The sequence below is a fragment of the Artemia franciscana genome, chromosome 7 (genome assembly GCF_032884065.1).
Source record: "Artemia franciscana chromosome 7, ASM3288406v1, whole genome shotgun sequence".
NCBI classification, from domain to species: Eukaryota; Metazoa; Arthropoda; class Branchiopoda; order Anostraca; family Artemiidae; genus Artemia; species Artemia franciscana.
In genome coordinates, this window is record NC_088869.1 from 30,581,111 (window position 1) to 30,594,392 (window position 13,282).

Consider the following 13,282-nt stretch of genomic DNA (forward strand, 5'->3'; position numbering starts at 1 on the left):
ACTGCCAAATTCGTGCTTAAGAGACAGCGGAGGGACTTCATCAATGTACTACATAAATTCGGATGTATCCCGGAGGAATGAGATCTAAGCGAAGCACCCATATATACAGCTCCCATACAATGTAGCCTACTGAATAATTTTTAATGAAATATCCAAACCTAGTCAGTTTTAGATTTCCCGAAATTTTTAACATAAAGTCGACATAACTTGCATGTTATTTGCCCATTGTAAATTATCAGCGCTGATTTCTGCTCACAATAAGAAACATTGGTAGAGGCAAATAATTTTAAAAACAGACTTTTGAAAATAAATGTACTATATTTGAGTATTTTACAAGCACGTTGCAGGCAATTCAACTCCCAAAAAGAAGCTATTTCAACACCCAACTGCGTAAACTACTTTATCTAAGAGTAAACTAACCATATGTTGATCGAGCCAAACATCTGCCAGAAAAATCATCATTGCATCAGGATTGGCTTGTTCAAGGGATTTTAATTTTGCTGAAGCCTTGACTGTGGTTTGAGATGGACCTCCGAAAAAGTTGGCGTTTCCAAAGTAAGCCCTAAAATTAAAAAAAATACCTGACTTCATTATCAAATTTAAATATTAGTATAGTAAAAGCCAGTGGCGTTAATTCACGAAGAAAATGAGGAGAGGGACAGAATGTATTTTTCAAAATCAGGGGAGGGGGTAAATATGCTTGCTTTTATTATTTTTTTCTCCAGTGAAAATACCTAAAATACAGCTATTTTCAATTAGAACACCAAACATCAGTATTTGTCAGCTTTTTTGGGGGGAGGGGAGAGAAGAAGAAAAAATCTAGGACGGCGAGCAAATATACTCTCCAGCCTTTCAATTCACAGTACTGGAAAAAGCCGTATTATACTTGGAGAGAAAGTTGTAATTTTCTTACTGTTTCTTTAATGACAGGCCTCTATTATTTATATTATTGGTAAATATTACATTCCTTATAAGAAAAATAAAAATAAATATCATGATTGCAGCGGCAGGTGCAACCTAGTAGAGAAACGAATAACGGCTCACAGTAACCCAAAACTAGAAAGAAGTGTTTAAAAAAATGGGTAAAAAAACAACAAGAGCCAAGAGCTCATATGGTACTTGTGACGAGGCCGGAAGATCCAACATTTTGCAATGTTATCGCGGTGATTTTTTTTTTTTTGAGACTACCATAAAGCACCATTGCGCAGGATTTCTGCTTTTGAAGCTGAATAGCTTTTTCTATAATTTGTTATCGCTTTAAATCCATCGCTTGATTTAGCTCCTCCTACGCTTGCTGGTCCATACTATAGCGAATTCCAGATTTAATCACCATAAAACGTGATCCAATCTGAAATTTTTGGTAAGTGTTAGTCAAGGCCTGAAATTTTAATGGCAGAGCTGAAAGAAAAACGCATTCAATTTGTCTCTGTCGGGAATTGAGCCTACGACCTTGAGATTAGAATATCAACACCATATCCACTGCACTATGCAGGCTAATCACGAGATATTAAAAAAAAAAAATCTTTTATTTTTTCCGAATTAACCGTCCCTCCAATGCCCCCTAGATGGTCGAATCGGGGAAGCAACTATTTCTAATTTAATCTGGTCCGGTCCCTGATATGCCTGCCAACTTTCATCGTCCTAGCTTATTGGAAGTGCCCGAGCTAGCAAAAGTGGGACCGACAGACCGATGGACAGAAATTGCGATTGCTATATAGCACTTAGCCGACGGGCAAGAGACATAAAAAATGCCATTTTTAGAGGATTCAGGAATGGTAACTACTATCTGGATTAGTCTTAATGATAAAATGTCATTTAGAAAACAAATTAATTGGAATTTCGAGAAATAGTCTGAAACTCGTAAAACCTAGCGTCGAATCGAAACAAAAAGTACAACATGGAGTCGCAATGACCAAAAATAATATACAGTAAACTTACAGTCCCCAAGCTTGAACAACAAGAAAAGCCATTTTTAGCATGGTTAGCACTTTTTTCCTCCACTGGTAGTGGGGCACTGGAACATCATAGAGAGCTGTTTAAGGGCACATTTTAAAGGAAATAGCTTGTGCTTTTTTGGTACAAAATTTGCTTATTCTATCCATCAAGCTTCATCGCGATTCCTCCACTCTAAGCGTTTTCCAAGATTTTCCCCTCCAACTCCCCCCAATGTCAACAGATCTGGTCGGGATTTGAAATAAGAGCTATGAGACATGAGTTCCTTCTAAATATCAAATTTCATTAAGACCCGGTCACCCGTTCTTAAGATAAAAACACCTCAATTTTTCCAAATTAACACCCCCCCAGCTCCTCCAAAGAGAACGGATCGGTTCCAATTATGTCAATCACGTATCTAAAACTTGTGCTTGTTCTTCCCATCATATTTCATCCCAATCTCTCCACTCTAAGCATTTTCCAAGATTTCTGTTTCCCTCCTCCAGCCCCCTGTGTCCTCGGATAAAATTCGAGTCGAAAAAGGAGCATCTGAGACATAAGATCCTTCGATATATCAAGTTTCATTCAGATCCGATCACCTATTCATAAGATAGATGCCCCAATTTTCACATTTTCCAAGAATTCCGGTTTCCCCCTCCAGCCCCCCCCCCCCCCGATGCCCCGATAAGAGATTTAAAGCACAAGATCCTTCTAAATATCAAATTTCATTATGATCTGATCGCTTGTTCGTAATTTACAAATACCTCATTTTTTCTAATTCTTCCGAATTATCTCCCCCCCAACTCCACCAAAGAGAGCGGATCCGGTCCAGTTATGTCATTTCCGTATCTTGGACTTGTTTTTATTCTTCCCACCCAGTTTCGTCCTGATCTCCCCGCTTTAAGCATTTTCTAATATATCCAGTCCCCCCCCCCAACTGCCCGCCGCAATGACACTGGATCCGGTTTGGATTTAAAATAAGAGATCTAAGTTACGAGGTTCTTCTAAATATGAAGCTTCATGAAGATCCAATCACTCCTTTGTAAGTTAAAAATATGTCATATTTTCTAATTTTTCAGAATTACTCCCTCCACCCAACTCCCCCAAATAGAGCGGATATGTTCCAACTATATCAATCATGTATCTAGGACTTATGCTTATTTTTTCACCAAGTTTCATCCTGATCTCTCCACTCTAAGCATTTCCAAGATTTTAGGCCCCCCCCCCCAATGTCACCAGATCTGGTCAGGATTTAAAATAAGAGCTTTGATACACGATATCCTTCTAAATATCAAATTTCATTGAGATGCGATCACGCGTTCATAAGTTAAAAATACCTCATTTTTTTCTAATTTTCAGAATTAACCCCCCCCCCAACTACCCCAAAAACAGCGGATCCGTTCTGGTTATGTCAATCACGTATCTAGGATTTGTGTTTATTTTTCCCACCAAGTTTCATCCCAATCCCTCCCCTCTAAGCATTTTCCAAGATTTTAGGTTTCTCCCTCTAACTCTCCCTAATGTCACCGGATCTGGTCAGGATTTAAAATAGCTCTGAGACACGATAGCCTTCCAAACATCAGATTTCATGAAGATCCCATCACCCGTTCGTAAGTTAAAAATACTTTATTTTTTCCATTTTTCCCGAATTAACCGCCCCCCCCCCCCCCAGATGGTCAAATTGGGAAAAAGACTATTTCTAATTTAATCTGGTCCGGTCCCTGATACGCCTGCCAAATTTCATCGTCCTAGCTTACCTGGAAGTGCTTAAAGTAGCAAAACAAAGACAGACCCACAGACCAACAGAATTTTCAATTGCTATATGTCACTTGGTTAATACCAAGTGCCATAAAAACCGAATGCTTTTTCTTGTGTGTGATATATGTCACTCTGATAAGCACTTTGTTAAAGAAAATGTTACTGTAGGTGTTAACTTGGGCTTTTTAGTCTATTCACTAGCCGATCGTATAAAATCTTACATTCAAGTTGTTGGTAAAACAATACTTCGAAAATGATATTAGTTCATTGAAAAAATGTACCCTTTGAACATTTATTACGAGGCTAGGGTACGGAAAGGCAAAAATTATTTATTTTTTAGAGTGGAAAAAAAAAAATATTAAAAATTGAATTTAAAATTAAGCTTAGAGCTGCTTATTTTCGCTGCACTTACCAGGCATTGTAAGCAGGTCCTTGTGTTTCGACACAAATAGTGGGATTAGCAATATTATCGTCTCTCAGAAGACCAGAGTTTTGAGTTCGAGGGAAGGAGGGTTGGCATACGAGATAATTTGAGAAATATATGAAAAGAGAACGAATATTGACTTGTGGATATTGACTTGTGACAATTTAGAAAACATTTTTCAGAGCGGTGCGGCATACAGGTAACGCGGGAGAGCTACATAATTGAAAAGGTTAGAAAGAAGACGTCTGTTGTAATATAGCTTTGTTACAGAGGAGAAAGCCAAACTCGAAGTCTGATGGGAATCCCCCCCCCCGTATGTGGAATCGGTTACTTTTGTAGAATCTATTTCCCAAATCAAAATATTAGAAAGACTTTCATAGTACAGCTGTCCAGGGCGCAGTTCCACTGGATGGAAGTCTCTTCCAAATCCTAAGAGGACATAAAATCTTTGGTGTACAAAGGTTTCCTGAGAAAGAAGATGGAAAGAAAACACATTGAAAGAAAAAAACTCGAAAAGTACTATGTAACAACCTACGTGCGCATTGTCACTACGTAGCACCGCGTCATCCTTTGGTCGAAGTCGATTAAAATTATCATCCGTTGGTCGAAGTCGATTAAAATTACACTTTCAAAAATGATCGAAGATTAGCGATTTCTAAAGCAGCAGCACTCTTGGAATTGATTTTTGCGGTATATTTTAATTTCCAGCGGTCTGTGACGTTCGGTTTGGTTGAGCTTGCTGATAACAAATCAGCAGTCTGCCTCTATCTCTTATTTCTTTTTTGCCTTTTATTCATGCCTTTCTCTCTTTTATTCAGGTCAAGATTAAACAAAGAAAGAAGAGAATCCTTCGGTACGTTTCTCTCTCTATCTCTCTCGTATAATTTTATTGTATAGTTGGTTCTTGTTCCAGACCATGTAAAGGGAAATATCTACCAGTCAAAGTACCATACTTTCACTAAGCCAATACTTTCACTTTCAAAGTATCAAATCACTAAGAAGCGATCTTAGTGATTTGGATGAAGAAGATGTCTGGTTTCAGCAGTCTGAAGAGATAGAGCTGGATCTACAGGAAAACACCGACACAGAAGACGATGCTATGGAGCAAGACCTAATTGGCATGGCGTTAGCTAATGTTTTCCCAAATTTAGACATACCAAATGGTGGGGAAGACTCGCCAGCCACTTCTCCAATCCCAAACAACACAGATCATCAACTTCATCTGCGCCTGTTCCGTCTCGTGCAGCTAATCAACCAAAAAAAAATATGTAAGAGCGCTAGTATGAAAGCAAAATTCAATGAAACACAGAGAACATGGAAGAAAGTTGTCGCACAAACTCAGCAGTTGGACTTGAAGAGTCCTTAGGCAAATGTAGAGGAAATAGGGCGTAAATCAACTCCTATAGATTTTTTCCTTATCTGCTTGAGCAACGATTAGCTTCTTCAGCTTCTTGTTTTTCAGTCAAATCTTTATTCTGTTCAGAAAGGCAGGAATATCAAAATAACAGACAATGAACTTAAGATATTCTTTGGGATAAATCTATTAATGGGGTACCACCACCTTCCAAGCATGAGATATTACTGGGCTACTGATCCTGACCTTGGTGTCTCTTTTGTATCGTTAAGGATGTCAAGAAACAGATTCGAAGATATTCTAAGAAACTCTCATGACAGAGACAACCTGACAATCACAGCTGGTGAGAAAGACACGTCTTTCAAGCTGCAACCGATGATTGACCTGCAAAGCTTCCGCTTCAAGCAGTTAGTGAACCCTGGAACTTACCTGAGTGTTGACAAATCCATCATTCTCTTCAAAGAACGTTCCACACTAAGGCAATATAAACCAATGAAGCCTATAAAAAGAGGCTATAAGCTTTGGTGCTTAGCCTGCATGAGCGGTTATGCCAACGCTTTTATTGTTTATCTAGGAAGAGTCCAAGCTATCAATTGCAATTTAGGATTTGGACTTGGCGGTAGAGTCGTGAGACAAATGACTGAATGTCTCACTGAAAAAGAGCATATCGTCATTTTTGATAACTTTTTTTTTTCGTCTGTCTCTCTTCTTGAGCAACTTAAGGAGGATAGTATTTTTGCGTGTAGCACTATTCTTTCAAATAGGAAGGGGCTTACTATCCTTGCATTGGACAGAACTTTAAATAGAGGAAGCTTCGACCAAAAACATTGTGGATCAATTGGTGTCTATTAATGGAGGGAATCCAAGACTGTTCTGTTTGCCTCCAAATACCATGACACAGAGGTAGCCTCTGTAAAAAGAAATTATTATGATTGGTGTACATCGGTTATCACAGCCCTTCAAGTAGCAAAAGATTATAATGACCATATGGGTGGTCTAGACCTTTCAGACTAGAAAAAGGGAAGCATATGGAAGAGATAAAAATTCGTTAAAAGGGTGGCATCGATTTTTCAGGGTTTGTTGCTTTGACGCTCTGTAATGCCCATGTTTTGCACACTCTCCTTTTTTCCGAAGAAAAATTGACGTTGATTTTAAGAATCAACGAAACTATTATGTAACAATCTTAGAAATCCTGGGGTAAAGAAATCCCTGAAGGTTTTTTAAGGAATCAAAGAAACTACTCTGTAACTATCTTAGAAATCCTGAAGGTTTTTTCTTTGGCCCTCGTAGGTCTTTTTAAACATAACAACTAGCTGCATCTCTTAGAAAATATTCCCAAAGACGTAACAGACACCTGCATCTCTTTAGAAAACATTCCCTATTACGTAATTAACACTTACATCTTGAGGGGGTCGCTGTTCACCTTAAAGGAAAAATGAGTAGTGGCTACAGGTATCATAATAGTCATTATAGCGTCACTACTACCACCCTTTGTTATTTTTATCACCATTAGTCAATTATGTGCTAATGTATTTTGATATAGGATATCCATACTGCGTCTTATTGTTTTCAGTCATATAATCTGTTTCTACTAGCCTACATTCATGAATCCTCTGCTTTATGTGATACCCTGGGTCTATACTTAAAATACAACCTTTGAGGCAAATATTTTTGACCTTTCAAACGTTCTCATTAAATGCATATCATGAAAATTTGATCCAACGCTTGACTGGGGGCACCTGGGACACGAGGGCCATTTAAGGGTGTTAGTCTGCCTTCTGATCGGTTTTGATCTTCAAAAAAGGCACTAAGAATCCAAATTTACGATCAAATGAGCCCACTACCCAGCTTCTTCGACCATCCGTTCTATTTGAAAAGGCAAATAAAAAATAATAATAAATAAATAAACGGGAGACACATCACTATTTACCAAGTCTACGCTGTCATATAGGCATGACTATAAGTACATAGTATTATTAAAACTATGTTCTAATAGCTCTAGTTACTGACTACTAGATTCATCTTATATACTGATAACTTGTGATTGCAGTATTCTAAAGTAACTTTTACAGATAATACGTTGTCAAGTGAATAAAGTCGTGTTTAATACAGTGTTTTTTTTTAAGCAAAGTATGTCATAGCCCAGTTCGTGCGATGGGGGAGGGAAGGGGTAGGGGAGGCAGCCACCTTCTAATCCATTGAACTTTGCTTGTCTGAAGCTTTGATTATTTTTCTCTCACGTAACTTCTCTTCCACCCAATCATTATCATTTACCCCCCCTCTCTACTTGTGACTCTTATTACGGAAAAAGTTGAAAACGTCGCTGCGCGCTGGTAAACTTCTATTTGCAGGTTTCTAAAATTATTTTGTAAGAGGTATTCTTCTTAAAAAAAGAAGTTTATTTTCGGTGCTAAATCTTTCCAATTTCCTGGAAGAAGCAAAAAGTGGCATCATTTTAGGACGGGAGGGGGGGGCATTTGGCTACCATAAAATTTTACTCACCCCCCTTAGATTTTGAAAATATCTTTTTTTCGGGTGTTTTCATTGAAAAAAGCTTTTCTGTATTGTCCTTCATAGCATGATAAACTTACCCCCTAGATTTAGAAAAATATATATTCTCCCAGTCATTTCCCATGAAGCCACACCACGGAGGGGGTTGAGGTTAGCAGTCTTTCAATTTTTTGAGGCACAAGCACTACTATCACATTCTCAGGGGCGTAGCTCCAGCTTTTTTAATTAGGTAGGGGGAGGGCAAGAGGGCTTCACATTCGGATAGTAAATGGGCATGGGCTATCCTTCAGGGAAAAGCAGTGACGGTTCTGGCCCCTTCAATTTGCTTAAGCTAGCCGTAAGAATTTGATATTATCATATAAGTATTACAGTAAGTAGCTTAATGCCCACTACCAGAGCCGTATCCAGTATTTTTTAGGGGGGGGGGATCACAAAAGGATTTTTTCCAGGGAGGTGGATGTTTGACAAAAAACTTTAAAAATCGCATCAAAGACTGTTTTTATTCATTTTTTACGTTTTTATGAGCCGGACAAACATTTCGGGGAAGAGGCTCAAACCACCGAATTTTCCTGGATATCGCCTTGCCAACTATGACCCCTATTTTAATAATGATGAATTTCAAGAACTCCTACACAGTTTATAAATTTTAGAGCATTTATTGTGCCCCTAAAATTTCCGTACCTTGGGCGAGTGCCCCTTCAACCCCCTCCTCTAAAACAACCCGAGGGGAAAGGGGTGTTGCAAAACTTGTGAAAAACACAAGCCTAAATATGTTTTGAAAGATGTCTTAGTCTAAGGGGAAATCAAGTCTAAAAAAGGCCCATCACAAAAATGAGCCACGGCTAAGACTGGGCCATTAATTGGATCACGCTTGTTAATTACTTTGGTAAAAGTTGAGCTACTTTCACTGATATGATTGTCTTCACTTTCTGTTATTGTATTATTATAAAAAGACGTAGACAGGAATCAAATCCCTTTTCAATAACATCTTCTTCTTGTTCCACTTTCCGTTTCTTTTTTAAAATTAACTAAAAAAAAACAAGTTTTTTTTAACTGAAAGTAAGGAGCAAAATTAAAACTTAAAACGAACAGAAATTACTTCGTATATGAAAGGGGCTGCTTCCTCACCAACATCCCGCTCTTGACGCTAAAGTTTGACTCTTTCTTTCAACTCTTCTTTTTAAAACAGTAAAAAACTTTAGCGTAAAGAGCGGGATGTTGGTGAGGAAGCAGCCCCTTTCATATACGAAGTAATTTCTGTTCGTTTTAAGTTTTAATTTTGCTCCTTACTTTCAGTTAAAAAAAACTTGTTTTTTTTATATTTAATTTCTGAACGTTTTTCAATCAATGCATGTTTTGATTTTGGCTCTCCGCAGAGGAATAATTAAAACGAAATTTGCATATTTATTATTTTTTTTTGCTAAATGACTTTCTCATAATTTCGATTGAATGATTTTGAGAAAAAAGAGCGGGAGAGGAAGCCTAGTTGCCCTCCGATTTTTTGGTTAATTAAGATAAAGGCAACTAGAACTTTTAATTTTTTACGAATCTTTTTTTTAGTAAAAGATATACGTAACTTATAAATTAGCTTACGTAAAGAAGTTTTGTATTCTCATGTTTTTATTACATATATGAGGGGGTTCGCCCCCTCGTCAGTGCCTCGCTCTTTACACTAAAGCTTAGATTTTGTCCCAATTCATTAAGAATGACCCCTGAATCACCAAAGCCGTAAAATAAATAGTTGAAATTACTAAAAATACTTTAGCGTAAAGATCGGGGTATTAGGAGGAGGTGAGCTCCTCATATGGGTAATAATTTCCGTTCGTTTTAAGTTTTAATGCTGCTCTTTACTTCCAGCTGAAAAAAACCTTTTCATATTTCTTTTTTCATTTTTTTTTTTAAATAATGCTAGTAAACCCTGCGCTCCCTTCATGGGAATTTTCTTCTACCATGACAAATTCCTCGATGGAAAGCTCCCCCAGCCTATCCCCTATTCTCAACCCCTCCCCCCAACCAAAAAATCCTACTGAAAACGCCTACACACTTCCCAATAACCATTACTATATGTAAGCACTGGTCAAATTTTGTAACTTGTAGCCCCTCCCCCAGGGACTGTGGGGGAGTAAGTCATCCCAAAGACATAGTTTTTATGGTTTTTGACTATGCTGAACAAAATGGCTATCTCAAAATTTTGATGCGTTGACTTTAGGAAAAAAATGAGCGTGGGAGGGGGCCTAGATGCCCTCCAATTTTTTTGGTCACTTAAAAAGGGCGCTAGAACTTTTCATTTCCGCTAGAACGAGCCCTCTTGCGACATTCTAGGACCACTTGGTCGATACGATGACCCCTGAAAAAAAAAAAACAAAAAAAAAAAAACAAATAAACACGCACCCGTGATTTGTCTTCTGGCAAAAAATACAAAAATTCCACATTTTTGTAGATAGGAGCTTGAAACTTCTACAGTAGGGTTCTCTGAGACGCTGAATCTGATGGTGTCATTTTCGTTAAGATCCTACGACTTTTAGGGGGTGTTTCCCCCTATTTTCCTAAATAAGGCAAATTTTCTCAGGCTCGTAACTTTTGATGGGTAAGACTAAGCTTGATGAAACTTATATATTTAAAATCAGCATTAAAATGCGATTCTTTTGATGTAGCTATTGATATCAAAATTCAATTTTTTAGAGTTTTGGTTACTATTGAGCCGGATCGCTCCTTACTACAGTTCGTTACCACGAACTGTTTGACTAGTTCTGAACCAAAGAAAAAAAAGTAAGGAGCTCTGTATAATATAAACTAATAAAATTAAAAAAATTATATTTTTAATAACGTTATAAAACACATCAAAGCTGAGAACTGGAGAAAGCTGGTTTTTAAGTAATTGATAAAGGAACCGAAAGTTCTGTCATCTTACATCGCTGAGCCTACGGACGTGCTTGTTCTTAATTAATAATTTACAGTATATGTAGCAGCCCAGGCGTCCCAATCCTGGGACCACATGTGCATGCACTATTCTACCTGATGGGGAGGGAGTGAACCAAGCGGTTAAAAAGTAAATATAACCCGTTTATTCTCTGAGTCTTCAATAGGACATTTTTTATGGCACTTGGTATTAACCAAGTGAAATATAGCAATCACAAATTCTGTCGGTCTGTCTGTCTGTCTGTCGGTCCCAGTTTTGCTACTTTAGGCATTTCCAGGTAAGCTAGGACGATGGAATTTGGCAGACGTATAGGGACCGGACCAGATAAAATTCAAAATAGTCGTTTTCCCCATTTGACTATCTGGGGGGAGAGTGGGGGGCCCATTATTTCGGAAAAATAGAAAAATTGAAGTATTTTTAACTTACGAACAGTGGATCAGATCTTAGTGAAATTTGATGTTTGGAAGAATATCGTGTCTCAGAGCTGTTATTTTAAATCCCGACTGGATCTGGTGACATTGGGGTTGGGGGGTTGGGAGGGGGAACCTAAAATCTTGGAAAACCCTTAGAGTGGAGGGATCGAGATGAAACTTGGTGGGAAAAAAAAGCACAAGTCCTATATACATAATTGACATAACCGGAACGGATCCGCTCTCTTTGGGGTAGTTTGGGGGGGGGGGGGGGGGGGTATTCTGGAAAATAAGAAAAAATGAGGTATTTTTAACTTACGAACAGGTAATCGGATCTCAATGAAATTTGATATTTAGAAGGATATCGTGTTTCAGAGCTCTTATTTTAAATCCCGACCGGATCTGGTGACATTGGGGGGGGGAGAGTTGGGAGGGGGAAACCTAAAATCTTCGAAAATACTTAGAGTGGAGGGATCGGGATCAAACTTGGTGGGAAAAATAAGCAGAAGTTCTAGATACATGATTGACATAACCGGAACAGATCTGCTCTCTTTGGGGTAGTTGGGGGGGGGGGGGTATTTCTGAAAAATTAGAAAAAATGAGGTGTTTTTAACTTACAAACGGGTGATCGGATCTCAATGAAATTTGATATTTAGAAGGATAACGTGTCTCAAAGCTCTTATTTTGAATCCCGACCAAATCTGGTGACATTTGGAGGATTTTGGGGTGGGGATCCTAAAATCATGGAAAATGCTTAGATTGGAGGGATCGGGATGAAACTTGGTGGGAAAAATAAGCAGAAGTCTTAGATACGTGATTTACATAATTGGAACGGATCCGCTCTATTGGGGGGGGGGGTTAATTCCGAAAAATTAGAAAAAATGACATATTTTTAACTTATGAAGGAGTGATCGGATTTTCATGAAACTTCATGGGGGGGGCAGAAATCTTAGAAAAAACTTAAAGCGGAGAGATCAGGGTGAAACTGGATGGGAAGAATAAAAACCTGTCTAAGATACGTGACTGACATAACCGGACCGGATCTGCTCTCTTTGGTGGAGTTGGGGGGGGGGGGTAATTTTGAAAATTGAGGTATTTGTAACTTACGAAAAGGTGACCAGATCTTAATGAAATTTGATATTTAGAAGGATCTTGTGCTTTAAAGCTCTAATTTTAAATTCCGACCAGATCCTGTGACATTGAGGGGAGTTGGAGGGATAGACCGGAATTCTTGGAAAACGTGAAAATTGGGGTATTTTTAATCTTACGAATAGGTGATCGGATTAAATGAAATTTGATATTTAGAAGGAATTCATGTCTCAGAGCTCTTATTTCAAATCCCGACCAGATCTTTTACATTTGGGGGAGTTGGAGGGGGAAATCTTAGAAAACACTTGGAGTGGAGGAATCGGGATGAAGTTGGGTGGATAGAATAAGCAAATGTCCTTGATACGTGATTGACCTAACCGTACTGGATTCGCTCTCTTTGGGGGAGTTGGGGGAGGGGTTCAGTGGTTTGGCGAGTTTGGTGCTTCTGGACGTGCTAGGACGATGAAAATTGGTAGGCGAGTCAGGGAGCTGCACAAATTGACTTGATAAAGTCATTTTTTCAGATTCGACCATCTGGGGGGCTAAAGGGAGAGGAAAAATTAGAAAAAATTAGGTATTTATAACTTACGAGTGGGTGATCGGATCTTAATGAATTTTGATATTTAGAAGGACATCGTGGCTCAGAGCTCTTATTTTAAAGCCTGATCGGCATCAAGCCTCTGATTTTCCTTTTAAATCTATCTATTGATTCTTAGAATTTTCTTAGAGCTCATACCATATGAGCTCTTGGCTCTTGTTTTTTGAAGTGATGACGAACAAAAACTACTATTTAGCAAAGACTTTACTCGATTAAATTCAAAAATATTGCAGAATAAATAAATAAATATTACACACATATCAAGTAAACATAAATTAAGTAGTGG

At 38.2% G+C, this 13,282-nt stretch overlaps 1 protein-coding gene across 2 annotated transcripts in view; it reads right to left on the bottom strand.

The window, feature by feature from the left end:
- LOC136029154 (DNA polymerase epsilon subunit 2-like) overlaps positions 1-13,282 on the bottom strand; it is a 96,934-nt gene that overhangs the window by 39,491 nt on the left and 44,161 nt on the right. For both annotated transcript variants that reach the window (XM_065707248.1, XM_065707249.1), the window contains exon 5: positions 421-562. In XM_065707248.1, coding sequence (XP_065563320.1) covers positions 421-562 — 142 coding nt within the window. The remainder of the gene's footprint in view (positions 1-420; positions 563-13,282) is intronic.